The 26,791-nt window shown below is 58.3% G+C and overlaps 1 protein-coding gene across 7 annotated transcripts in view; it reads left to right on the top strand.

The window, feature by feature from the left end:
- Grm4 (glutamate metabotropic receptor 4) overlaps positions 1-23,684 on the top strand; it is an 83,948-nt gene extending 60,264 nt beyond the window's left edge. For 6 of the 7 annotated variants that reach the window (XM_040732097.1, XM_040732098.1, XM_013124367.3 and 3 more), the window contains exons 6-11: positions 1,451-1,591; positions 13,101-13,301; positions 13,504-13,640; positions 15,564-16,499; positions 17,949-18,195; positions 22,752-23,684. In XM_040732097.1, the coding sequence (XP_040588031.1) occupies positions 1,451-1,591; positions 13,101-13,301; positions 13,504-13,640; positions 15,564-16,499; positions 17,949-18,195; positions 22,752-22,801 (1,712 nt within the window). In that variant the 3' untranslated portion in view covers positions 22,802-23,684. The remainder of the gene's footprint in view (positions 1-1,450; positions 1,592-13,100; positions 13,302-13,503; positions 13,641-15,563; positions 16,500-17,948; positions 18,196-22,751) is intronic. The other variant, XM_013124369.3, reaches the window with a different exon arrangement.
- Positions 23,685-26,791: the final 3,107 nt, after the last annotated feature.

The following is a 26,791-nucleotide window of genomic DNA, read 5'->3' as shown; positions in this document are numbered from 1 at the left end:
CAGGGCCAGGTCTGAGTGGCAGCATGTTTGGCCGTGGCCAGCTCAGGACCAACAGCCAGGACCGGGCACCCTGTTCCGTCTCGCCTCCTTCCTCTCTGCCTTGGCCATAGTCGTCTTGGGCAGGAATAAACTCTGGCCAGAGTCTTGCAGGGTGTGAGCTTTTCTGTCAGTGTTCCCGGTGATAGCCTGACGTGGCAGGACTCGGTCTCACCAGGGGGAGATGGCTCCCAGGGCCTTCTTGCTGCCTGTGTTGTATGCAGTGAAAACCACCGTTGCGTTGGCCGGCCTGGGAAGGACCGCAGGAGCCAGCCCCTTCTCCCGGCTTTCCCTGGGAAGGACCGCAGGAGCCAGCCCCTTCTCCCGGCTTTTCCTGGCTTGCTGAAGGTCACACAGAGTGTCCTCTCTTCACCTTGAGTCCCAGCCAGCACAGGCAGTGGAAAATTCCACGTCACCTCAGCCACACCGAGCCAGGAGATGTGGCCCCAGCCAGGTCCTCGTTTGGCCTCCCAGCTGCTCTGCCAATGAGTCACAGAGCTGGGATTCGAACCCAAAACTTTAAGTACCCTTTCTTTCTGGGACACTGGGGACATTTTAAGGACACTAGCTCTCATTTGTTATGTTTTGATTTTTGAGACAGGGTCTCACTAAGTAATCCTGGCTCTCCTGGAACTCACTGTCTAGACCAGGCTGGCCTTGGACTCACAGAGATCCACCTGCCTCTGCCGCCCTAGTGCTGGGATGAAAGGCGTGGCCATCATAACTGGCCACTGGTTCTCCTGTGGAGATACCATCGGTTGTCACAGTAGGTGGGTGATAACCCTGGAGTCTAGTGGGTGGAGGTCAGACACGCTATTAAACATCCCGTAATAGTCCACACAACGAAGAGTTACTCAGGCCCCCCCCCATAGGCCAGACTTCATCTCCCTCTGTCCCCCGCAGCTTAGACGGTCCCCTAACCTCCGTTTGGACCACCACGGGGTGAGCTTCCCAGAGTCTCTGGGCGGGAGGAAAGGACACTGCGCTACTAGCGCCCGCCCCGAGGCCGGATTGCCTGTTTAGGAAGGGAACATCTTGCAGAGGGCCCGAGGAGCCGGTGGCATTTGTCAGCAGTGGAATGTTCTAGACTGAGGGGCAAGTGCAGGGCCTAGTCTTGCTGTTTGTCTAAGTGACCCCCTGTCTCCTCTGGCCAGGTTTCCTCCATGTGCCCGGACTGGGCATCTCTGCCACGCAGTCTGCGGTCCTAAATTACGTGCACTCCCCTGGGACCTAACCCAGCGTTTTTCATTTTGCATGGCATAAAATTACTCCGTGGTTTGGTTTTGTTTTTGTTTTTAGCTGCCTGGGGCCCCAGGTCAGAGGATGAGAGGATGTCCTGGCCCTGGTTGTCTCCATGTCTGGGTGTGTGTGGGGAGGGGAGGGAGGAGGCCCTGACACCCTCGTTCCCTGCCAGGGTTCGACCGATACTTCTCCAGCCGCACGCTGGACAACAACAGGCGCAACATCTGGTTTGCCGAGTTTTGGGAGGACAACTTCCACTGCAAGTTGAGCCGCCATGCGCTCAAGAAGGGAAGCCACATCAAGAAGTGCACCAGTGAGCATGCGCCCCGTGGTGGGGCCTGGGAGGCGGAGCCCGTAGAAAGTGGGGACTGTAGGGGAGGGGCCTGGGGAGGCGGAGCCTGCAGAAGGTGGAGATTGTAGGGGTGGGGCCTGGGGAGGCGGAGCCTGCAGAAGGTGGAGACTGTAGGGGTGGGGCCTGGGGAGGCGGAGCCTGCAGAAGGTGGAGGCTGTAGGGTGGGGCCTGGGGAGGCGGAGCCTGCAGAAGGTGGAGACTGTAGGGTAGGGGTGGGGACTGTAGGGGTGGGGCCTGGGGAGGCGGAGCCTGCAGAAGGTGGAGACTGTAGGGGTGGGGCCTGGGGAGGCGGAGCCTGCAGAAGGTGGTGCTATGGGGTGGAGGCAGTGCCTGCTGGCTCTGGGGCCAGATGCTAGGCCCCTGAACTCCAGACAGCTGTGGCCACCGGCCCAGTTCTCCGGCCACATCTGGAAGAGCCAAGAGCCTAGCTGGAGGGGCCTACGGACTGGTGTTCAGAAGCTGCCCCCACGTCTGTGGACGTGCGATGGATGTGCCCGAGAGTGGATTGGAAGGGCCGAAGGGCCAGGGCTGTAGCCTTAGTAGGGTGCAGCCCGCAGTGGTCGTGGGGGGCTGCACTGCGTTCCCTCCGGAGAGCCGAGCTGGAGGAGGACCCCCGAGGTCTCACACAGGCGTCTGACTGCCCTGGGGTTCACCGTGCTGGACTAACCCTGCACAGCCGCTTCCATCCCTGCCTCTCGGCGCGCCGCACCCCTGACCTACCAGGGGCGTCACTGAGCAAGTGCTAGGCTGACCGGTGGACTGCCTGGGCCTGCTCTTGTGGATGATGGGCGACGAAAGAGCCCGCATCCTCATGGAGTTTTTATTCTAATGGAGAGACAGATGATAAACAAGATAAATAAACCATGGGCTGTGTCAGAGGGAGATGCGCTGTCGAAACAAAACCCATTTGAGAAGGAGTAGGAAGTGCTGTGGGGGACGGCAGCAGCCCTTCACAGCCTCAGGGAGCGCCACGGGGGAAACTGAGCCCCAATGGTCACGTGGGCGGAGGTCCGGGAAGGGATCTTAGTTTCCCACGTGCTGGGGGCTCAGGCAGGGTTTGAACGGAGGCCTGAGCTTCAGGCTCTCCACCCGAGGTTGCAGCCTGGCGCTTGCTCCGTACGCATTTGGACCCAGGTCCTGAGCACTCTGGGTCTGAACAGCTCTGCAGCAGGAGCCCCTGTGTGACCTGGGGTTCTGGGTGCTGTCTCCACGTGGTGCCTCACCCAGGGTGAAGACTTCAGTCTTATGGTCTCTGGGGTGGCCTGGGCAGCTTGGGCAGGGAGTGTGTGTGTGTGTGTGTGTGTGTGTGTGTGTGTGTGTGTGTGTAAACAGGACACAGGAATCTTTGTCAGATTGAGGTTCCCTAGGTGGAGCAGGAGGGGGTCTGGAAGAGGGAGAAATATGCTGCCCTCTGGTGGCCACAGCCCGCCATGGGGACTAGCAGCCACTGGGGTCACAGCCAGGCTCACAGCCGAGTCCTAGGTGTCTGCCGAGTATGTGTGTCAGGGGCCAGTGCGTGTGTGTGTGTGTGTGTGTGTGTGTGTGTGTGTGCACGTGTGGGGAACCTGAGCCGGGGCGTGTGTGGGTTCATGTGGGTTCATGTGTCCCGCATGACCCTGCTTCCCATGCTTCTACACGCTAGGTTTCTGACTGACGTGATCTCACTTCACCCTCCCGACTCGAGGAACTCTGACATTTCATGTGTAAAGAGGTTATGGATTCAGAGAGACCAAGCAACATGCCAAAGGCTGCACAGCACACACCTTATCAGGCAGTAATCACAGAGTCGGGACATGTGGGGCCGGGGAGACGGCTCAGTGGGTGAAGCCGTGGTCCCCACAAATGCGAGAGCTTGATCCCTGTGGCTCACAACTGGAGGGACGGCTCAGCGGCTAAGAGCACTGGCTGCTCTTGCAGAGGACCCGGGCTCAGTTCCCAGCACCCACACAGAGGCTCACAGCCATCAGTGCCTCCAGTTTCAGGGCGCCCGACGCCCTCTTCTGGCCTCTGCGGGCTCTGCATGTACATGGTGCACAGTCACACATGCAGGCAAAACCCTCATGCACATAAAGCAAACCATAACTTAGTCTAAAGAGAAGGAAAAGCCATGCGTGGCTTGCATTTGCTGTCCCAGGGATGGAGAGATGGGAGGCAGGGTGGGAGGAGGCGGTCCCTGGCTCTTCACAGCCGACCTAGCCCGCTTCGTTGAGTCCCAGACAACGAGAAGCCCTGCTGCAAACAAAAGGTGGAAGGCGCCTGTGGAACCGTGCGGAGGCTGTCTCCCGGCCTTTGCACACACATGTGCACATGTGCACCTCCCCACAAACACGCTCGCACCTCCCCACATGTGCTCGTGTGCACCTCCCCACAAACACACGTGCACACACATGCGGAGGCTGTCTCCCGGCCTTTGGACACACATGTGCTCGTGTGCACCTCCCCACAAATACACGTGCACACACATGCGGAGGCTGTCTCCCGGCCTTTGGACACACATGTGCATGTGTGCACCTCCCCGCAAACACACTCACTCGCGCGCTCACGCGCGCGCGCACACACACACACACACACACACACACACAGAAGTACGGACGTGCCCGGTGATGGGGGTTGAGCCCTCAAGGACAGGCCGAGCGTGTGTCCTGCCCACTTGCTCCCCGTGTCCCTGTCAGGGTGGAACATTGTATGGACACCCGATCGTGGCTTCCCAGAGCTGGTTCTCAGGGTGGGGTGGGTTAGCCTGGAAGTGGGGGGACAGTTGGGGTGTCCTGCTCCAGTGTCTATGTGAGGATCCGGGCTCTTTGGAGCCGCCTTCTGTCTGTGGGGATTCAGAGAAAATGTCTGGTAGTCTCTGCCGGCTTGCCGGACTCAGGCTTTGGGCAGGACACCTCTGAGGCAATGCCCAGTGCAATCCCAGAATCCCCGCTGCCTGCTGGAGCAGGCGGGCAGGCGGGCAGAGGCCTTCTGAACGAGTGGGGCTTTGCTGGGTGCCTGGGGTCAGCTCTGTGACCTTGGCTTGTTCCTCTGAGAGACGTAGCTGATGTGAGCTGGCCCAGGGGGTCTGTGGGAGGAAGTGAGGGCACTAATTGGGGACACCCTCTGAACTGAAAAGCTCTGCACCCTGCCTGTGCATTAGAGCCGCCGGGGGAGTGCTTAGGGTCGCCATCACAGATCAGAACCCGGTGGGACTGAAGTCTTAAAGCTCCCTTGGTGACTTAAATGGGGACTGGGAGCGGGGCATTGAATTTGAGTCCCTGGGGAATCTCATGAGTACTCATACTCGACTCCACCAGGGCGGCCTGGCACCCACCACACGAGCGTCTGTCTTATTTCCAGGGCGTCTAGCAGCTTAGATTGGTCTCAGAGTGTTGACATAGTTGAGGGTGACCTTGAACTCCTGACCCTCCTGCCTCCACCTCTCAAGTGCTAGGAATGTAGGCGTGTGCCACCAGGCCTGGTTTTTTTATTTGCTTGTTTGTCTTACTCTGTAGCTCAGGCTGCTCTCAAACTTGCTCCCGCTTCTCCCTCCCTGCTACCGGAACCGCGGTACCTGGAACACCAGGGTTTGTTGAAAATTCCCAGGCACTTGCTCTGTGCAGGCACCGGAGGTTTTGTGGCTGTGGGGGGGGAGGTAGTCAGCGGTGTAGGCTCAAGCAGATGGACAGGGTGTCATGGAAGGACAGCGTCCGATAGAAGACCCTGCCCATCCCCGCGTGAGTCTCTTGGTGTAGAGTTTTCTGTGTGGCAGACGTAGGACTGTACCATCCTGAGGGTGTGTGGTTTACACCGTCTCAGGGCTAGCACCCATTTTGCAGAGGAGAAAAACTGAGGCCACTCCCAAGCATCGCCGTGCTAGAGTTGGCAGGACACACAGTTTGATTCCAAGTAACGTTGCCTTTGAGATGAACTGGGGGCTCCACCCCACATCTCCCTCTCTTCCCCTTCTCCATCCCCAGGGCCTCCTTTACCTTCACCAGCTGCAGGCAGCCCGAAGCCTGGTGGGACTTGCGAGCCCCCTCCCCCCTGCAGTGGAGCCTGGCTTCCAACCCTCTCCCCTGCCGGCACTGCTCTGCCCCGTGCAGTGGGACCAGGCTGGCGTCCTCCGGGACGGCTTTAGTTGGGATGGGAAAGAGGAGAGGAGGCAGCAAGGACACTGGGGACAGTGGGGACCAGTCCTGGGTCCTTCGAGGACAGAGAGAGGCAGCCGGTGTTCTCTGGGGTCTCTTGAAGTGGTGGGGCTCCCTGGGGTCTCAGAGTCACTTGAGTGCACACAGACAGCTGGCATGCAGGGACAGGGACAGGGCCATGTGGGTGCAGGCAAGGAAGACGCCCACACGCCCTGGTTTTCCCCGACACGGAGCCTGTAGACCTGGGCGCGCGTCATGCTGGCGTGACCTTGAGCAGGTCCTGGTTTGTAGATGGCACCCTGCCACCCTGCTGAGCCTCCAGAGCCCCAGGACAGGAGCGTCCCTCCCTCACGGCCTCCCGGGGATGATGGGAGCTGACTTGCTGTTGGCCCGTGGGCTGCCCACACTGACCCAGAAGGGTCACGGCAGGGGCAGTCTATGGCTGTGAGGCCCAGGAGGGCAGTGCCTGCCACCTGCCTCCTCCGTGCCCAGCCCCTCCCCAGGAGCTCACTGAGCAGGCTTGGGAATTAAAGTCATAAACAAAGCAGATGTGGCATTTGTCTTTTTGACAGCGCTGCCAGCCAGGTGATGGCTGAGCGGAGGAAGGCTCGGTTTATGAGGAGATAGGAAAAATTTACTGTTGGCTGCTCCCAGGGGCTGGAAGTCCGGAGAGGGAGGGCGGGATGGGATGGCAGGGGCTGTGTAGGGAGGTGGTAGTTACCCGTTGTGCCAGCCGCAGCCACAACAGCCAGTTCAGAATGGTTCCTTCACTTAGCATCAAAATCTGACCTCGGGCTTTGCATTTCATCTTTAAGCTGACCCATTTTACAGATGAGGAGTCTGCGGCAGAGCCAGGTTAAGGACTGACCTGCCTAAGGTCATACATGTAGTAACTGACAGAGCTGGGATTTGGACCCAGGGCTCTAGAGATGTCCTGCCTCAGGCTTCCTCAGCCTTCTTGTAGGATCTTTCTACCTCTTCTCCACAGAGGCACCAAGGGAGTCTTCCTTTTGGGAAAAAGGAGGAAGGGCAGTATTTTGGGAGCACCTACTGTGTGCTAGTCTTGCATCCATTAGGAACTCCTACTTGTTCAAACTGTCAGGTGTTTGGTGGCCAGGGTATGCCCTAAGCCCTTTCCTTGGTTACTCAGCCAGGAAATCACTGGCTTTTTATTTAGATGCTGACTATGGGGTTGGGAGATGGCTTAGTCAGAAATTCACTTGTCTTGCAAGCATAAGCAACTGAGCTTACAAAACCACAGGGTTCATGCCTGGGATTCCATCCTAGGGAAGTGGGACCAGGCAGATCCCTGGGCTCGGGGGTCACTCAGCCACTAAATGAATTCAGACCAGTGAGAGAACCTATCTCACAACAAGCAAAAATGAAAAATCCCCACGTGGATGGCTTCTGAGGAATGACATTTGAAGTTGACCTCCGGTCTACACAGAGAGGGGGGCGGAGAGAAAGGGTGAGGGAGAAAGGCTGACTGGGTCCAGCCTATGCTCATTCCACCGGGAGCAGACCTGCCTCAGAATTCTCTGGTAGTTTGGCCAGGGTTGTGGTAGAGCTTGAACAGCTCCGGAGAGGAGAGGACATTGGAGGGAAGTTGAGGGTTCTGGCAGCCTCAATAGTTTGTACGTTCAAGTGAGAGTCTCACGGAGACTGAAGGTAACACGAGCAAACACCTTGGGGGGGGGGGAGAGAGAGAGAGACAGAGAGAGAGACAGAGAGAGACAGAGAGAGACAGAGACAGAGACAGAGACAGAGACACAGAGAGAGAGAGAGACAGAGAGAGAGAGACAGAGAGAGAGAGAGACAGAGACAGAGACAGAGAGACAGAGAGACAGAGAGAGAGAGACAGAGACAGAGAGAGAGAGAGAGAGACAGAGAGACAGAGAGAGAGAGAGAGCACCGTGTGGAGAGCAAAGAGCTCTTGCCGGGTAGAGGGCAGAGTGTGCAAAGGGCCGGTGATGGCTTACGCCTGGAAGGCATAAGGAGACTCCCACAAGGCTGAAGCTGAGCAAGAGGAGGGAAGGCTAGACCGGGGGAGAGGGGTGGCCCGGGTCACACGGCACTTAGCAAAGCCAGCCGAGTGAAAGCGTGGTAGGATCCCCCGAGGCTCTAACTGTCCCTGTCTGCTGCCTGAGGGCGGAGATGGCAAGGAGGCTGGCTGTAACCCAGGATGGAGGGGCAGGGTCTGGGTCAAGGGCGTGACGAGGTGAGCAGGGGTCAGGCTTTGGCTGCAGTGTGGCTGCAGGGCTTGCAGAAGGACTTCAGGACAGGACAAGACCTCAAGGATGGACCTGAAACAGCAATGGATGCTCCTTGTCCGGGAGGGGCAGGGTGGAGGAGAGGTGGGCGTGGACATGCTGGAGCTCGGTCTAGGATGCCAAGGAGGTGTCAGCACAGGCATCTGTGAGTATCAGGAGTGAGCATGCTTGGAGATGCACAAAAGGGGGGGCAGGGAGCGGAAAGTGAAGGGAGCCCTGGAGGGGGTGGCCTCACACGGAATGGCTCTAGAGGAGGCTGCGACACCTGCTGGGCTCAGCCAGCTTTGGCAGGCACCCTGCAGTGTTCTGGAGGTCCCAGGGAGACAGTCCACACACTCGGCCTCCAATGCCGTCCCTTTGCGCTGCCCTCCCCCTCCTGCCCTCTCCTGGTCACACCTGTCCCGGGCTCCTCTATAAACTCCTGCTCCTGCCTGGGAGTACAGCTGCAGCTGCATGTCAGCACTTGGGAGGCTGAGGCAGGAGGCTCTCCTGGTATTGGGGGCTAATTCGGGCTAGAGAGTGAGACCCTATCCCCCCCAAACAAACGAAAACCTCTAACCAAACAAAACTATAAACAGGTGTGGAGTCAGGTCGCCCTGGGAGGACCGAAGGGACACGGAAGTGACTCTTGTTTGCACTCCCTCGTGGGATGGTTCAGCCCAGGGCGAGGTGGTGAGTGTGTGTGTGTGTGTGTGTGTGTGAATGTCTGGGTATGGGCGTGTGTGTGTGTGTGTGTGTGTGTGTGAGAATGTCTGGGTATGGGCGTGTGTGTGTGTGTGTGTGTGTGTGAGAATGTCTGGGTATGGGCGTGTGTGTGTGTGTGTGAGAATGTCTGGGTATGGGCGTGTGTGTGTGTGTGTGTGTGTGTGTGAGAATGTCTGGGTATGGGCGTGTGTGTGTGTTTATGTGAATGCCTCTGTATGGGCATGTGTGTGTATGTGTGTATATATGAATGTCTGTGTACAGGTGTGTGTATGTGTGTGTATGTATATGAATGTCTGTGTATGGACCTGTGTATTTATATGAATGTCTGTGTGTGTGTGTGTGTGTATTGTATGTGTGTGTATGTATATGAATGTCTGTATGGGAGTGTGTGTGTGTACGTATGCATACACAAACATGGATCTGTGCATATATATGGGACTGGCAAGGGAACTGGTCAAGCCTGAAGGTATCTACAGGAATGTCAGGACAGTGCAGGGTGGGGCATGTGGGGAGTGGAGAGGAGCTGTGGACTCTGATTATTTCAACCTTGAAAACTCATTCCGATTACAATTTACAACCTGGCGACAAAGGCTGCGGTCTCTGCAGTAACTACCGCTCAGGGCTTTGAGAGAGAAAACCCTCCCCAGATCCCAGCTGCCTGTCACCCGTAGCTGAGCCAAATGCATCTCTGCCTCCCGGTGCCCCGGGACACAATTAGGACATCTTCAAACTGTTGCTGCTTGTCACCACACCATGTGTCTGGAATTTATTTCCTCCTGTGCCTCACCTCCTCCCGGAGCTGCGAGGCTCCTGCTGGGCCTGGGGTTCCACACATCTGGCATCTGCCAGAGAGGGGACACTGACCCCCCCCCTTTCCCCGCCACTTCCCTGCTCTAGACCTGCAGACAGGGAGTCCCTAATGCTGTCTTAGACCTGGCTAGACAGGGGGGCAGTCTGGATCTGGGACAGAGAGAAAGAGCAGTATGGGGACCCCTGGAGCGAGGTTAGGACTCAGATCACCACCCCACTGAAGGGCACTTTGTCCTGTCATTATTGCCCTCCGTCGGGTACAGGGCTGGAGCCCAGGGCTGGGAAGGGAAGGGAAAGGAAGGAGAGAGGCAGAGATACAGAAGATAGAGGGACAGAAGTCTCTCACGCTGGCCCACTCTGGGTAGGCCATCCTAGCGTGTGTCATCTGTAGCCGGGCTAGTGTACTGAGTGGTCAGTGGCCAGCCCCGGGCTAGCGTACTGAGCGGTCAGTGGCCAGCCCCGGGCTAGCGTACTGAGCGGTCAGTGGCCAGCCCCGGGCTAGCGTACTGAGCGGTCAGTGGCCAGCCCCGGGATATTACTAGCTGGAGAGTCAGGAGTCTGCATTTCCACACCACTCTAGCAGACTGATTTCCCTGTCGAGCAGCTCCTGGAGGGTGTCTGCTCTCCCCGGTGACCTGTGACCCCAGTGGGAGCAGAGAGTGGCCCTGGGCCAGGGGCTTCATCGGGGTTCTGTGAAAAGCTTCTGTGGGGGACCCGGGGATGGAGGAGGCCAGGGGTCTCCGCTGCTGCAGCCTCCCGCTAGCTCCGTCCTGTACCCTTGCCTGATGAGTGACTCTTTGCTGGCTGTGCCGTGAGGAGAGGTGCAGTGGGAACTGTGGGGGGCTGGGCTTCAGGGCCTGGGGGCGTGTGTGCCAGGAGTGGTGCTGCTGGGATATGGAACCGAGTCCTGGTTTTAGGAGAGGCTTCTGGGAACTGAGCCCCCCCCCCCATTCTCCTCTCTCCTCGGGCTGGAGGTTCTGACAAGAAGACAGGATGGGCAGACTGAGGGAGCTGCACTCTGCTGACCCAGCTGTTTGCGTCTTGACCTGGAACTGATTGCGCTGTTAGCAAATTAGACAGCGAGGCTCAGGGCAGGCCCAGGGACGTGTGGCGGGAGAGAGGTGCAGGCTAGCTCTGGGGATCGGGGCACTCGCCCTGCCACCCAGAGACCCTACCCCGTGTGAGTGCCTGGAGCACACCTCTCCTGGCCTGTTTTCTTATTTGTGACAAATAAGAGGCAGGTAACCAACAGCCCACCGTCCCCCTGACCAGGAGATGCTGCTGTCATCTCCAGTGTCACTCTCAACCGGCAAATACCTACCCTGGCTGAGCCAAGGATAGCCCTGGCCAGCAGGGCTAAGTGACCAGGTCAGCTCTTAGTGACAGGTGCCCCAGTCCACCAACCCCACCTCCTGGATCCAGGTGGCTGTGAGTTCCTGGAGTGTGAGGGGGTTGGATAGTGGGGTACGTACCAGAGGCGGGCACTGAGCTCTCCCTACCCCAGGTCTGCTTCTGAGGTGCCCTGGGCAGAGGGATGGACATGTTGGCCTCCAGAGTTCCTAGGGAGTGGGGGCTGAGTGCTGACTCAGGCCCTGGGGCCCCTGGGCATGCTTTCCCTGCCCGTGGGCAGGATGTGGGAGTGAGGCTGAGACCCAGCCAGTGCCAGTGGGTAGACAGTGTGCAGGCTGTGGCTTCCTGAGGGCTCCACCGTTCTCTCCCTTCCTCTACCAGCACCTCTGAGGCCCCGGACACTCTTTTTGTCATTCTTGCCTGCTTCCTTCCTGCGCTCCGCACAGGGGATAGGCCCGGGGTTCGGATGCCCGCACCTAGCTCCTGCTAGGACCCTGCTTGTCGTCGTGTATTTCTGTGCCTTAGCCTCTCTCTCTGCAAAGGGACTCATCGCTCACGGCAGCGAGGCAAAGATTCAGCGATGCCCCGGCTGGAAACAGAGCTGCCTCCTCCAGGTCGCCCTCCGACCTCCACATGCGGGCTTGTGTCACAGGGGTCACACACGATGAATAGCACCCTTCGCTGGCGTGCACGTGCGTGCATGCAGACAAGACGCTCACACACACGAAATACATCCTAAAAACATACTAAAGAATTCAGCAAACCGACGGGCAAAGCCCGGCCCACACAGGCTCGGCACAGCTCCTGGCTCACGCGAGCTCAGCAGACACTGGAAGACAGTTTTTAAAATCGTCACTGTCACGTAGGCCAGGCCAGGGGCTGCCGCCTCGAGGAAGACTTCCTGGATGTCGCAGCCCAGGGATCTCTGCTGCCACTTCGGAAGCCCCCCCTCCGTCCTGGCCACTCTTACCCAGGTGACACTGTGAGGCCACCCGCCTGTGCCTCTCCTCCTCACAGCCTGCCAGAGCAGACCCAGATCTCTGGAAGCTCGGGACTTACGCAGGGCTGCTGAGAGAGTCTGGGGGTGGTGTCCAGGGCAGTGCTGTAAGCAGCCTTCCCCGATGTGTGTAAACATCTCCCCCTCCTCATAAGGCGCCAGTCACAACCACAGTTTCGGTGTGGCAATTCACCTGGGAAACTGTTGAGTTTATTAGACTTGCTTGTAGAGCATGGGGGGGTTCCCAGGAAGAAGCGAGGGTGACCTTAACGTAGCCACACTGGACGGTCTGTACTCTGAACGACAGCTGCTCGTGGCCATACAGATGTAGACTCCTTCCATTCATGTCCCCCAGCAAGGCCACATGTAAGCAGGGACGAATCTTATCCAAGCGGCCGGGAGGGGTGACTAGAAGCTCACGCGAGGACACAGTGGCCCTTTTGTCCTTTCCTTCTGTAAAGGAGCTGTGAGGAACTGTCCATGCCGTCACAGCGGGTCTGAGGAAGATGGAAGCTGTTTTCCGGGAGGATGGGACCCTACGGTGTGGGGGGTGCATGGAGGAGGTGGGGGCGCTTCAGTCAGCAGTGAGAAGGCTACTAGGCGGGGTCACTCACCCAGCTGCCGGGAAGGCTGTGACTGAAGTGGGGAGGCAGGGTCAGGCCCGATGCCAACCTGTGGTGTCAAGTGGCTAGAAGCCATTGAGGGCACCAGGAAGCCAGAGATCCCTGGGCTGCGACATCCAGGAAGTCTTCCTCGAGGTCTCTTTGGGGCCTCCTTGTGTCTGTTTCTTAGGACGAGGGTGGCTCTGGAGTGACAGCCCGTGGTAAGCTGCATTTGGGATACCATGGCCCTCGGCCCTCAGGAGAGACGCAGCTCCTGTCCCGGCTGTTCCCAGCCTGTGGGGGCAACTGTTTCCTTGGTGATCCCAGGTCAGCTGAGAGGCCGAAGGATATTACCAGGTCACTGCCTCCTGATGGTGGCCGGATCAAGGGGCTTGTCCTAGCTCTTCTGGGGCCTAGGGGGGTCTAGTGTAGGGCTGTGGACTCACCCTATGCCTTCTGGGCTCCATTGGCGCCCCCTCCCCATGTTCACGTGGTAATGAGGCAGCCATGGGGTTTCAGATCAGGACACCCGGCTGTGCCCAGTTCAGGGAATGCTTGGACTCCCGCTGCTGAGGGCCTCACGGTGCCCGGCGTGGTGTTCCCTCACAGACCGAGAGCGCATCGGGCAGGACTCGGCCTATGAGCAGGAGGGGAAGGTGCAATTCGTGATTGACGCTGTGTACGCCATGGGCCACGCACTGCACGCCATGCATCGTGACCTGTGTCCTGGCCGTGTGGGACTCTGCCCTCGGATGGACCCTGTGGATGGTACCCAGCTGCTTAAGTACATCCGAAACGTCAACTTCTCAGGTGGGGGCATGGAGCAGGACGCTGTGTGACTCCGGGATGGCCTAGGCCATGCAGCTGCAGGGTATAGAGGTCTGAGCTCACAGGGGTGGGGATGGTGGTCTCTTCAGATTTCTGTGCAGGAATCTTCCCAGAGATGCCCCTGTCTTGAGTTCATAAGCCTCCCTGTGCCTGGGTAAAGGCTCAGCAGAGTCCTTCCACGCAGGCATTGCCGGGAATCCCGTAACCTTCAACGAGAACGGGGATGCACCAGGACGTTATGACATCTACCAGTACCAACTGCGCAACGGCTCGGCCGAGTACAAAGTCATTGGCTCCTGGACGGACCACCTGCACCTCAGAGTAAGCATGAGGACAGGCAGGGAGCATGGGGAACAGAGTGCGCAGGCCCGGCTGGTCCGGAGGTCACCGGCTGACACCAAGCTGTCTGGCAGGGAGTCCCTGGCTGCTCAGACCTAATTTTACCCAAGAGATGCCCTTGGCTTTCCTTCTTGCCCTTGGGGCGGTACCCACAGCCATGAAACTGTTTTGTTTCGCGTTGGGTTTTGTTGGTGAGAGGAAGCACCCATAGGGAGCTGTCTGGGGCTTGGTCTCTGTGCGGCAAGGATGGAGGGGAGAGGCCTGTGGGCAAGGCAGGACCCCGCAGTCTCTTCCAGGCATCCTCTCTGGGCAAGGAGGCCTTGCAGCCCCGCCCAGCCCCTTATTCCCGCAAGTCTCCGGATGCTATCCCTAGGGGGGGATTCCCCCGAGGACACATAGCTTGGCGGGGCAGGTTCCCCAGTGCTGGGTAGAGAGAAGGTCGATTGGGGCGTGCTACACTCAAGGGACATAGGCAGCCAGGCGTGTTCACAGGGGCAGTCCAGCGCGTGCGCATGCGCGTGTGCACCCCTCTGTACCGCCGCAGTTCTAACCGTGTGATCTTCCCGAGAGGCTGGCTGCTCTGTGAGGCGGACATTGTCCTGTCACAACTGGGCCTGAAGGCTGGGTAGGTGTGTGTGTATAGTTCTGAAGGCCTCCTCTTCCCTCCCTGCCAGTGTGTCTGTCCAGCCCAGGGAATTCTCTCTCTGGGTGACTAGGAGCCACAGCAGGCAAACTTGCTGGAGCTGAGGGAGAGGAAGGGCTGCCAGGGTTTTCCAGAGCATCCACCATCGTTTCTTCAGTGACGCTGCATAGCCACTGCTCCCTTCGGCTGCTAGAGGGATGCATCCCATAATATACAGAACCCAAGAAAACCTCTTCATGTAGGTTTCCTTTATGCCTTTTCCTTCCTCACTTCCTTCTACTCAGCTCGGAAGCTCTCTGAACAACCTCAACCAGCTGGGCACATTCCTACAGGAGAGGATCTTCAGTAAACACACACACACACACAGTAAACACACACCCACACACACACACACACACACACACACACACACGCACGCACGCACGCACGCACGCAGGCACGCAGGCACGCATGCATGCATGCATGCACGCACTGTCCCATCTGGCCAGGCTTGCTGTTGTAAGAACAGACTGACTACCTGGCTGTCCTTAGAGAACTCCCTTTGGCCAGGGCTCCCCAGGTTAACCAGGCTCCCTGGTCTGGCACCTGCTACTTTCGGGCCACCAGGTCACTTCCTATAATGCGGTGAGAATTTGGTAGGGTGTGACAACACTCCAGGGCTCGCTTTGCTTCCCGCAAGTCCAGGAACTGAGCTCTCATTTTGAGTCAGATGTGAAGGAATGCTAAGCCCTGCACTCATGAAGTGACTTCTGAGTAAATCTTTGTTCCTTGCTTTCAGCTGAGCAGGACTCCGGAGTCTCGGGGTGGCAGGAGGCTCGGGGCTGAGCTGGGAGGCATGAGAACCACCCGGGAGGGCTTGTTCTCACAGGTGGAGGTCTAGGCAGGTTGGAATGGGCATTTCTAACTCACTCCTGGCATCGTGGTTTCCAGGCCTTGGGGTTTGGGAGTTGGGACTCCTGGGGTCTTTGCTCTGCACTGGTGCTCAGTATGACTCTAGGGTGTCACGTCTATGTTCTCTAGACTCAGTTTTCCCAGCTGAGTGCCGAGTGTTTCAGTTCTCGCTGGGTTAGTGGTGTCTGGGTCACATGGGTAAGCTATCGGGTTCCAGCTGCCAGCCGGTCAGCTCCGGTGAAGTCCAGGAAGCTGGGCCTTTGGCCAGCAATGGGCTGATTCAGGTGTGCGTCCAGAGAGACGATCTCGGGGGTAAGTCTGGGCGCTGCCGGCATGTCCTGACGCCAGCTCTACGGTGCTGTCGTTGCCAGATAGAGCGGATGCAGTGGCCAGGGAGTGGCCAGCAGCTGCCGCGCTCCATCTGCAGCCTGCCCTGCCAGCCGGGTGAGCGGAAGAAGACGGTGAAGGGCATGGCTTGCTGCTGGCACTGTGAGCCCTGCACAGGGTACCAGTACCAGGTGGATCGCTACACCTGTAAAACCTGCCCCTACGACATGCGGCCCACGGAGAACCGCACGAGCTGCCAGCCCATTCCCATCATCAAGCTGGAGTGGGACTCGCCCTGGGCCGTGCTGCCCCTCTTCCTGGCTGTGGTGGGCATCGCCGCCACGTTGTTTGTGGTGGTCACTTTCGTGCGCTACAACGACACTCCTATCGTCAAGGCCTCGGGCCGGGAGCTGAGTTACGTGCTGCTGGCGGGCATCTTTCTGTGCTACGCCACCACCTTCCTCATGATCGCAGAGCCAGACCTGGGGACCTGCTCTCTCCGCCGTATCTTCCTGGGGCTCGGCATGAGCATCAGCTACGCGGCCCTGCTCACCAAGACCAACCGCATTTACCGCATCTTTGAACAGGGCAAGCGGTCGGTCAGCGCCCCGCGTTTCATCAGCCCGGCCTCACAGCTGGCCATCACCTTCAGCCTCATCTCCCTCCAGCTGCTCGGCGTCTGTGTGTGGTTTGTGGTGGACCCCTCCCACTCGGTGGTGGACTTCCAGGACCAACGGACACTTGACCCCCGCTTTGCCAGGGGCGTGCTCAAGTGTGACATCTCTGACCTGTCACTCATCTGCCTGCTGGGCTACAGCATGCTGCTCATGGTCACATGCACCGTGTATGCCATCAAGACTCGAGGTGTGCCCGAGACCTTCAACGAGGCCAAGCCCATCGGCTTCACCATGTACACCACCTGTATCGTCTGGCTGGCCTTCATCCCCATCTTCTTTGGCACCTCGCAGTCGGCCGACAAGGTGGGTGGTGGGGGTCGGGGTGCATGGCCGCGTGGCAAGTGAGGGCAGGAGCCCAGGGCCCAGGCAGCCCCTCGAGACACCTTTTATACCTCATTCTGTTTTCTCTCTCTAGGTTTCTCTTACTTTATGTTTCCCCCTCTTTGTTTATTATTATTATTTTTTAATCTTCCCTGCTGAGGGCAGGTCCAGGCAGAGGCCACACTCCTCTGCGGCGAGCCACTGCGGTGTGTGGCCCCACATCCAGGGAAGGCTGTGGCTTGTTGCTTTTGGCCTTGCCAGGGGGTATTATTCCTGGGAATTCCTCCTGTGTGTCTTGGCAGGGACAGCATCAGGGTCTGCAGCTGCTAGGCCACAGCATGGCAGTCAAGGCCCTCCCTAGTGGGTTCCTGTCCTCTCACAGGCCAGATCTCTGCCTTCAGATGCTGGTACTCAGCCCCACCCTGGATCCCCGCTCTCCCACCCTGGATCCCTCTGCTCCAGAGCATTTCCTGTCTCCTCCATGCCAGTTTTTGGGGCCCAGCTGAGTTGAGAGGGGCAGCCAGGGCCTAGATCTCACCTGTTTGAAAGGAGGAGATGGGAGAGGAGGACCTGGGCGGGGCTGTGGCAATCGCTGGGCTCTGTTTGGAGAGCTTCCGCTATTGAAGAATGGATTATCCGACACCCAGATTAATGGGCTTTCATTTTGCTAAACATCTGTCACCGTTAGCGCTGGAGAGCGAGCATGAAATGAGCTTTGACAGTGTTGCTGCCACAGCCGTCTCCCGCTGGGTGTCGTGGGTCCCCTGCGAGGGCCTGCTCCACACGGGTGGCACCTGGTAGACAGTCACCGAATGAGGGCTTGCTGGGAGCCATTCCAAGGCATCAGTGGGTGCCGATGCCACCCACAGCAACCCTGTGCAGGGAGGGGCTGCTCCTCTGAAGGTCAGCTCTGGTCCCCAAGAGCTGCGCAGGAGACATTTCTCCAGGTTGGGTGTGTGGGGGGTGTTCCGTGGGCTGCCACCACCTTACACATAGACGGTGCTTCCCACACCCTGAACTGTTAACCCTGCCCTCGCCACAGCCTGTAAGGTAGGTACTGCAGTTTTCAGGCCTGCGGTATACATAAGGAAACTGAGGCACAAGTTTCCTGTCCAAGTTCATAGGCTAGTCCCAGGAATTCTGAAGTCCCAGCTACATACACTGACTTCCTCCTGTGGAAGCCAGCAGGTGCAGAGTGGGCTATCCCAGCTGTATCTAGCAGAGTGGGCTATCCCAGCTGTATCTAGCAGAGTGGGCTATCCCAGCTGTATCTATTCCTAGGAGAGTGCTGGCCAGGTCAGGGCCTCCTAGGATGAGAGGTAGTGGCGCTGAGTGGGGCGGATGGAGCTGGAGCAGGACGGGGTTAGGGCCAGGTGGGTGGAGTCTCGGCAGAGTGGGGCAGAGCTGACCCCCACCTGCGGCCACCCACAGCTGTACATCCAGACGACCACGCTGACGGTCTCCGTGAGCCTGAGTGCCTCTGTGTCCCTGGGAATGCTCTACATGCCCAAAGTCTACATCATCCTCTTCCACCCGGAGCAGAACGTGCCGAAGCGTAAGCGCAGCCTCAAAGCCGTGGTCACCGCAGCCACCATGTCCAACAAGTTCACGCAGAAGGGCAACTTCAGGCCCAACGGGGAGGCCAAGTCAGAGCTGTGTGAGAGCCTGGAGGCCCCAGGTGAGCGTATAGCCTCTTCCCTTGCCTCCCGGGCCCGTCCCACCCCTTTCTCGCCACCGCTGGGCAGCTGCCGGCCTCATCACTACCTGCTCTTTGGTAACTACTAGGAGACAGTAGGTTGCAGGTGAGCGCAGTTGTCCTGTCCAGTCCTTCCTGGTGGCTTTAGGGAACGTCAGAGGCTCCCTGTGGTGGCCGTATCCTTCTATGCCAGCTGACCTGGTCCCTGCAGGTGCTGAGACCCCAGCACATCCCTGTCCTTCTGGAGGAGGGGCTGCCATAGAGGCCCAGCTCCTGGAGTAACCCAGGAGGGATGTCTGGATTTGTCTCTAATGGGTCCGAAAGATGGGGACGGAGGACAGGGCCATCCTGGGACAGGTGGGTGAGGATGGGGCGGGTGGGACCTCGGCTGATGTCCCCATGGAGCAGCATCTTCCCAGGGCCTGTGAGAGGTCTCAACAGAGAGGGTCCTGAGCTGAAGGCAGCATAGTGGCAGCAGGGACATGCTCCACGTGGGCTTGATCCCTAGAGGGAGCTGGGGCTGGCCTCAAGTGGTGTCTTTTCCTGTGTGGTGGCTTCCCTGTCCCTGGGGTCCCCGTCCTCTACGTGGGGCAATACGCCTGACTTCTGACGTGCCCCTCACCTTGTAATAACAACTTCCCCGGCATCTTCCCTCCTCTTGCTCCTCCTCCCATGAAACCACGCAGCCCCCGCCTTCTGATCCTGGCCCTTCCTTCAGGCACTGCCTTAAGATGGGAAGGGGGCAGGGCCCCCCTCTGCGTCCACGTTCCCCCGCCCCCCGGTTGTCAAGGATTCTCAATGCAGCTGTATTGCCAGCCCGAGCATGGGGGCTCCTTGCTCCTTCCTACGGACATTTGCCCCTTCCCGCCCCTTCCCTCGAGGTCCCGTGAGCTTTGCACACAGCACACAGGTGGGCAGGCACTCACGTGCACACGTACACATCCGTTCACACACGTGTACATGCTGTCTGTCAAGAGCAGGAGGTGACACTACGACACTCATCAGTCAGAGGGGGCCACGGGGTGAGGGCCTTCACAGAGCTCTGATGGCCCCACTGATGTCCCCGATCACCAAGGTCATAAAAGGAAGCATGGCAGATAGCGGGAATCAAGTCCCCACCCTGCTCCTGCATGGGAGGGCCCAGCACCCCCTGCAGCTAGGCCAGAGGTGGCAGATCCTTTTGTCCCCAGTGTCTCTCAGTGACAGGGCTGCACAGTGATCAATTCTACGGACAGCCCAGATGGGGGGGCTGTGAGAGGGAGTGTGGGGGGGTGTCACTTCCATGGAACAGGGACATTTTTCAGCCTGCCAAGTTCAGGCCACATATCTTTAAACAAACAACAGGATAAATAATTTAGAACCCTGATTGCAGGCAGATTGGCGCAGAATCGCAGGGCGACAAGTGGTGGCTGTTAGCCTTGTGCCTTGAGCTGTCTTGCAAATTGCTATGTGGTTGGCTGGTGACTGAGAACGCAGGGAGGGGGCCGCCACGCCCTCATACCCTCCCTCACAAAGAGGGGACTTCGGCAGTGCCAAGTGCCCACCCCGGCCTTGCTGCCAGAGCCCCTGTCTGTGCAGGATCTTAGAGCTGAGGCTTTCATCTGCCCCTGGCCCGAGTGCCAGCCGCCGTGTTTGTTGTCACCGGGCTGACAGGTGGAGCTCCACTGTCCCTGCTTGAGGAGGGTTAGTTTGTCAGCAGCGTACATGCCAGCTGCTGAGGAGGCCCAGATGGTGGCCCAGGTCCCCTCCTGGCTGGCTGATTGTTCCTGTGTGCTTACTGCCGCCAGCTTTGCTGTCCCATTTTCCAGATGGCGAGATAGGCTTTGACAAGGGGTTGGGGACCCCCCCGATTGCATCTGAGGGCTGAGACCCCCATTCTGCAGGCTCTAGAGCCAGCGAGCCAGGTAGTTTAGAAGAAACAGGCAGCTCTGACTGGCGGGACCCAGATGTCCCTTGCCATGTGCTCTTTCCCTTGTCCCCATAGGTCCCGATGCAGCAGGGCCTGAGGCGTGTGCTCCCCTTTAAGGGGCTAGCTCCCACCACGGCTGAGGTTTCTTTCTATCCCGAGTCACTGGAGGGTCTTGCAGCTGGGGTGCATTCTTCGTCAGTTTGCACAGGGGATGATGGGGTCTGGGGACCTGGTTCACGGCAGCCGGGACGGCTAGAAGGACCATCCACTGTGGCTCTGCCGGGACAATGGGTTTAGGTGGAAGTGTTGAAAGTTTTGGCAGTCCTTTGGGAAGAGAACTCTAAGCACCTTGAAAGGGCCACCTTGCTCGCTTATTCCAACCATAGGGTAGAGGAACAGGCTCAGCAGGAAAAGGAGGGAGCCACCCGAGGTTACCCAGGAAGGACAACGCTCCTTCTACCAGAATGAACTCCACATGCATCTCATCCAGCACAGCCGCCGTCCCGCAACCCAGCCTCTTCGCCCGTGTTCGCCCCGTCCAATCCCAGGCCCAGGATGCTTCCCGGTCTGTCCCATTGTCCTGCAGTCCTCTTGACTATCCGGCTCCGTGGAGACATTCAGGGACGCTTTGCGCTCTTATCTGAATGTTAAGGCACGTTTTCCTTCCATCGCACCCAGCTTCTGCTTGATACCCGTCTTTAGACAGGTAGCCCTCTACCACTTATGGTCACTTGCCCCACTGTCACCCCTGGCCAGGAAAAAGTTGTTTTTTTGCTTGTTTGTTTGTTTTTGCTGAACTGAACTCTGGTCTTGGTACCTCCTGAGGTCTCAGAAGAAAAACCAGGAGGCTCCAGTCAGGCAGATGCTTTTCTCTGTCTGATGTCGGGCAGGAGCGAGGTGTGGGCCCAGGCCCCTTCCATCTCGTTGCTCTTTTGGTTCCTCAAGGATTGGGGCCGGCTCTCTCCAGGGTCTGCTCTGCTCATGGAACAGAGAGGGCAGAGAGAAGCACAAACAACCATTTCACCCAAACCGCGGTGGCCGTTCTCAGCATCTGTCCTAGTTTGCCTTTCTATTGGCTATTGATAAACACCATGACCAAAAGCAACTTGGGGCTGGCAGGGGAAGCGTTTATGTCATCCTGAAGGTTGTAGTCCATCACTGAGCTAAATCAGGAACACAAGGCAGGAGCTTGGAGCAGAGGCCGCAGAGGAAAGCTGCTTAGTGCCTTGTTCTCTGGCTCGTGCTCTGCCAGCTTTTAACACAGCACAGAGCCACCTGCCTGAAGACAGCTTAGCCTACAGGGGGCCGGCCCTTCCGCAACAATCATTAAGACAATTCCTCACAGACATGGCCACGGGCCAATCTGATCTGGCTGATCCCCCACGCTGGGGCTCCTTCAAATGGCTGTAGGCTGTGCCAAGTTGATAACTGACTCTAACTAGGACACCATCCCTCCCCTGGATTTAATTAACAAGATTTACTATGGAGCCTGCTCAGCTGCAAGGGAGGCCAGGCAGCCGTGTGTCCAGTATAACAGGGACCCGGGAGACAGCTGGAAGACCGCCATGCTGCCCTGCCCGACCTCCTCTTTTCTAGGTCACATGTCCCTGGCCCATCCCCCATAGGTGCCTCCTACTCAGAGCTGGAAGAGTCCCAAAGGGAACAGGGCAGCCCCTCCCCACCCCCAACCCCAGGCACCCTGTCACGGCCACTGACCGAGACTCCCAAACCTCTCAAGGTAGGACAGACCAAGGGTGTGCGAGCCTTCTCATGCCTCTGGTCTTGGCTCACTGACGATAGAGGCAACCCTCCTTGGACTACCAGAAGGTCTGTACTCTGCTGGGGTAGGGAAGACTCTGAGAGCTGATGCCAGCATCGCCTAGGGCAGGGTCCTTGAGGGTGCTGTGTCCAGGAGGTGAGAGGACATTCTCGGCTGGGCTGGAGGACATGAATGAGGACCAGAGTGACCAAGGCAGAGAATGCCTGGCCTGAGGCTCTAGACTCAGGGGACAGGCCACCAGGAATGGACAGGAGGGATGCTCCAGTGTCTCCGGGGTCAGGGGCTTGCGCCTTGCTTGGGCAGAGGGCATTGTGAGCCCACTGCATGTCTCTGTGGGTTGCTGAGCAAGGCCCCTCTCTGGCTGCCTTTGTTCCCCTCAGTCCTGTTGTGCTCCCCCAGGCCACCATTCTGACACACCGAGTGTTTTCTCTTCCCAAATGTCTGGGACTGAACCTCTGACAGGTTTCCTTTGGAGGCTATTTTAAGATTCTAGAATTACGTCATACATCCCAAGAACTATTTAAGGCACGATAGAGTTAGGAGGCGACAAGGGTTCTTCAGTGGGGCGGTACCTAGGGAGGGGCTCAAAGATGGGGGAGCCACACCTGAGTGACATTGTGAGGAAGAGACATGCTCCATGTAATGACTCACCCCAGCAAAGAAGGGAATCCTGTGTGGCCCCTGGGGTTGCGGATGGCAAGAGAGGCAGCTTTGGGACAGGTGTGTCCAGTACCCAGTCGGAGTATCCTGGGCCGGGACCCTGATGAAGTTTTGTGTGGGGAGTGTCTCTGGGGACGGGGGCCTTGGAAGATGCAACGCTGACTCCTGGCTCTCCGGCTCTCTCTCCAGCACTGACAACCAAGCCGACGTACGTCACCTACACCAACCATGCAATCTAGCTGGGCTGAGGAGCCAAGCGGTCACAGAGCCCACAACCTCTGAGGACGGTGTGTCGGGCCAGGGCCGTTCCTGAGGGCCCTGCTGATGTCCTGCTTGCCCCATGGGCATCCACAAATGTGGCTTGGTGCTGAGGACAGTAGAGCCTCCGGCCATCACTGCTGGGCAAGCGGTGGTGGGCACCCGGAGGAGGCTGGGTGGCTGGGGCAGGTCCAGACTGCGCCACACGGGCTTCCCTTCCGGACCCTGTCGTGCCCAGCCCCGGGGCACGGGGGGCTTGGCCTCAAGATCCCAGCGCTGGCCTTTCTTCCCTCCTCCTGCCTCCGTCTGTCCCGCTGTGACCTGGGTGGTCCTTACCTGTCTTTGGTTTCTCTCCTGTCTTTTGTTCTGCATGTGTTGTCTGTTTGGGCTCCCCTGCTTCCGTATTTTCCTTTCTGCTCCTGCCGTTCCTCTGCCATCCGCTCTGTCCCATGCTTCGGCTCCCCCGAATCTCCCCGCCCCCACCCCATGCCATCTCCCCGCGTCTTTCTTTTCCGCTCCATCCGCTCCATCTTCTTTCGGTCTGTTCCCTTTACCCACGCACCTCTTACATGTTGAAAAGAGGAAGGGGGGATCAAAACACAAAAAAAAGCCCAAACAAAAACGAACGCTGAGTGTGTTGCAAAGTGCAGCGTCCTCCTGGTGGCCTCTGTGTGTCCCTGTGGCCTGCAGCCTGCTCGCCCACCCTACCCGTCTGCCGTGTGTCCCGCCCGCCTGCCCGCCTTGCCCTTTCCTGCCAACGACACGGAGTTCAGTGCCTGGGTGTTTGGTGATGGTCCCTGATGTGTAGCATGACTGTTTTTATACCGAGAACATTTCTAATAAAGATAAACACATGGTTTTGCACCCCGTCTGTGTGTCCACTGAGGGCCCCTCGCTCAGCCACACGCACGGCCAGGGGCCAGAAGGGCAGCAAACTTCAGAAGGCTGCTGGAGGCAGGACTCGGGTGGTGACTTTAGACCTGGATGGCTGGCATCCCACGTGAAGTGAGCAGGACACTGCAGAGTAATATTCCAGCACCTACGGGGGCTGGAGATGGCTTGGTGGTTACAAGGCATCTTACGGAAGACCCAAGGTGCCTTCCCAGCATCCACATCGGGCGGTGCTCCAACAGACCTGCTGCCCCCTGCTGGAGTTCTTGGGTACCTGCATCCACCTATGAACATAGCTACACACATGTAATTAAAATGAAACAAATCTTTAAAGAAAGAAGTACGCACTTAGGAGGTTTTTCTGCCGCTAACGAAATCCCGGCCCCTGCTTCCTTCAGCCAAGGGCGTGTGTCCCTTACAGAACTTGGTTCAGGGCTCCTCGGTCCCCAGATGCAGCCTTGTTTTCCTGTCTTCAGGTGCTAAGGTGCACGGAACCATGTGTCGGCACACGGTGCTGCAGGGGCGTGACTCTGTGTGTCTGTGTGTCTGTCAGCTGTGTATGTATCCAACTCCTCTGTGCATGGGTCTTCGGGGTGTGTGTGTGTGTGTGTGTGTGTACACCAGACCCATCTGTCCTAGACTAGTGACAAGTGTGTGCAGCAGGTGTGCAAGCCAGCAGCTGGCTCTCTTGACGGGTTGGGAGGCAGGCAGGGGGCATGGCTCAGAGCTGGACTCTTCCAGGAGAAAATCACAGAGTTGGTGACACAATGAGGCCACAGCTGGCAGTGAGACCCAACCCTGGTTCTTGGCACTGCCCTCTCCCCGACTCTCCCGCCCCATAGCTACATCACAGGGATATGGAACGCCATAGCCAAAGGGACACAGGGGCCCCGGGCAGGGAGGCATCGGGGACCAGTGTGAGACTTGCAGATGAGATCACTGTGCCGTGTACCAGAGGCCCCTGGCCCCATGAGCCAGCCCTTACTCCTGGGGCCAGCTGTGTTCAGCCCCTCCCTCCCATTACGGGGTCTGCACACACGGCACCCAGCACCTGGTTGTGAGAGGGAAGAGCGAGAGGGAGTGCTGGCCCCTTCCACCTGTCTGCTAGCACGGTCCTGAGAACTCTGTTAGGTCCCGCCCAGCGCTGTGCTAGCACTAGGGTCGGTCAGGCAAAGCTGGAGTACCAGCCAGGTCACAGGTGATTTCCGGAAGCTTCTGGTAAGCAGGTGTATGGGGGGCGAAGGATTGAATTCTGAGGGAGAAAGGCATCTCCTGGGGGGGATTCCTACAGTACCCCCACAGCCTGGGCACCTCGCCCCTCCTCAGCTCTGAGGCTCAAGGCTAGACAGGTAGAAGGGCCTGGCCCAGCTACCAAAGCCAGCTCGGCCCAGTCCCGTGCGTGGTGACCTCACCCTTGTTCTAGAGTGGAATCGGCACCCACTGGGGGTGCCCTGCCTCTCCGCTCCTCTCCCAGTCAGGAGGGGGGAGGCACAGGCCGAGGAAACTCAGCTGCTGGGGAGTCACCCTCAGAAAGGAGGCTACACCCCGAGATGTTGATTCCTAAGGTGGTGATGTGTACAGTGTTTAGTGGGCTGCGTGCATTCCGAACCCCTGATCCCCGAGAAAGCTGCAGGGTCGTGGGCCCAAGGCTGGCAGGGGTGACCTGCAAGTCGGGCTGCCCAGCTATGTGGGGTGGTAGATAAGGGTCCTGTGCTCACCACCTGGAAGGCACAGTCAGGGAAGCGGATGGAAATGCCGGCATGCGGTGCTCTGAGAAGGTGAGGGGAAGAAGCACTTCCTGGGCCAGCTGGCAGCTCCCATCCTAAGCTACAAATTAAATGTTATCATTTCCTGTTGTACTGGGGATGCTATCTCAGGCAAGTGCTCTACCACTGAGCGCCACCCCAGAAGCCCCCTCTCTTTATTTTTCTGTTCCAAGCCAGCTTTGTCTACATTGGCTCTATGCTGAACTTTCAGTCCTGTTGTCCCAGCCTCTGGGGTAGCTGGGATAACAGGTCTGCACGCCACCCCACGCCCCAGCCACGTGGACAGGTCTGCACGCCACCCCACGCCCCAGCCACGTGGAAAGGTCTGCACGCCACCCCACGCCCCAGCCACGTGGATGGGTCTGTACCCCACTCCACACCCCAGCCACGTAGACAGGTGCCACCCATGCCCAGGATTTTTTTTTTCAGTAAGACAGGGGTTGGAAGACAGGAAGATGGAATCCCTGGAAGGCTTGGAACATTCCCTGGAGTCTCTCAGTCTTGAGGGCGTTAAGTGGGGGATCACACCTCCAGTATTCTCTCTATCCTTGCTTACACAACACTCTATAGGCCTTGGGGCTGGTGACGCCAGGAGGACCAGCAGGGCCCACCTACAAGCTTGCCTATGGTTCACAGACAGCTGCTCCTGCCTGGGCCAGGGCCAAGAGCTGCCGAGTGAGATGGACAGACAGACACGTGACACCTGCCCATTCTTCTCAGGACCCAGTGAGACCAGCTGTGGAGGCCACGCCCGAGACCTGTCCTCCCAGAAACTTCTCAGCCTCCGGGATAGGAGGCAGGAGGACCTGGGGCCCAGATCCAGGGCTGAGGGGACACCAATTAGCACCGTGCCAGCTGTCCCTGGGCCACCTCTGCCCCGAGTCCCACCAAGGGAACCCCGAGGAAGAACTTAGCCTGAGGGAGTCTGGAGGAAGGGCCTGAGCTAATTTGTCACAGTCTCATGAGGGTCTCCTGCTTTCCTCCCAGTCTCAGAGTTCAGATGTCCACCGAGCTTCCAGGGTAGAGCTTCCAGGTAGACTCAGCTGCTTCTCCGGCTCCCCTCAGCCTCTCTGTATTGCCCTGGCCGTCCCCCAAGCTTCAGCTCCAGCTCTCTGAGCATCACCGGGCCTGTTCCCCAGACAGCTCTGCGTGCTGGAAAGCACACGCTCCCGGATCTCACTTCAGTTGGCAAAAGTAGCAATTAACATCTAATGAGCCTTCTTGCTTTATTTTTAGGTAACCTCTGAGGCCCTGCCCGTGGAATTCAGCCCGCCATTGCTGGCACATAATTAAAGCATGTCACCATAATTTGCC

This window comes from Mesocricetus auratus, unplaced genomic scaffold, assembly GCF_017639785.1.
Source record: "Mesocricetus auratus isolate SY011 unplaced genomic scaffold, BCM_Maur_2.0 Super-Scaffold_100027, whole genome shotgun sequence".
NCBI classification, from domain to species: Eukaryota; Metazoa; Chordata; class Mammalia; order Rodentia; family Cricetidae; genus Mesocricetus; species Mesocricetus auratus.
The sequence above is the reverse complement of the archived record's forward strand: the minus strand, read 5'-3'. Positions and strand labels throughout refer to the sequence as shown.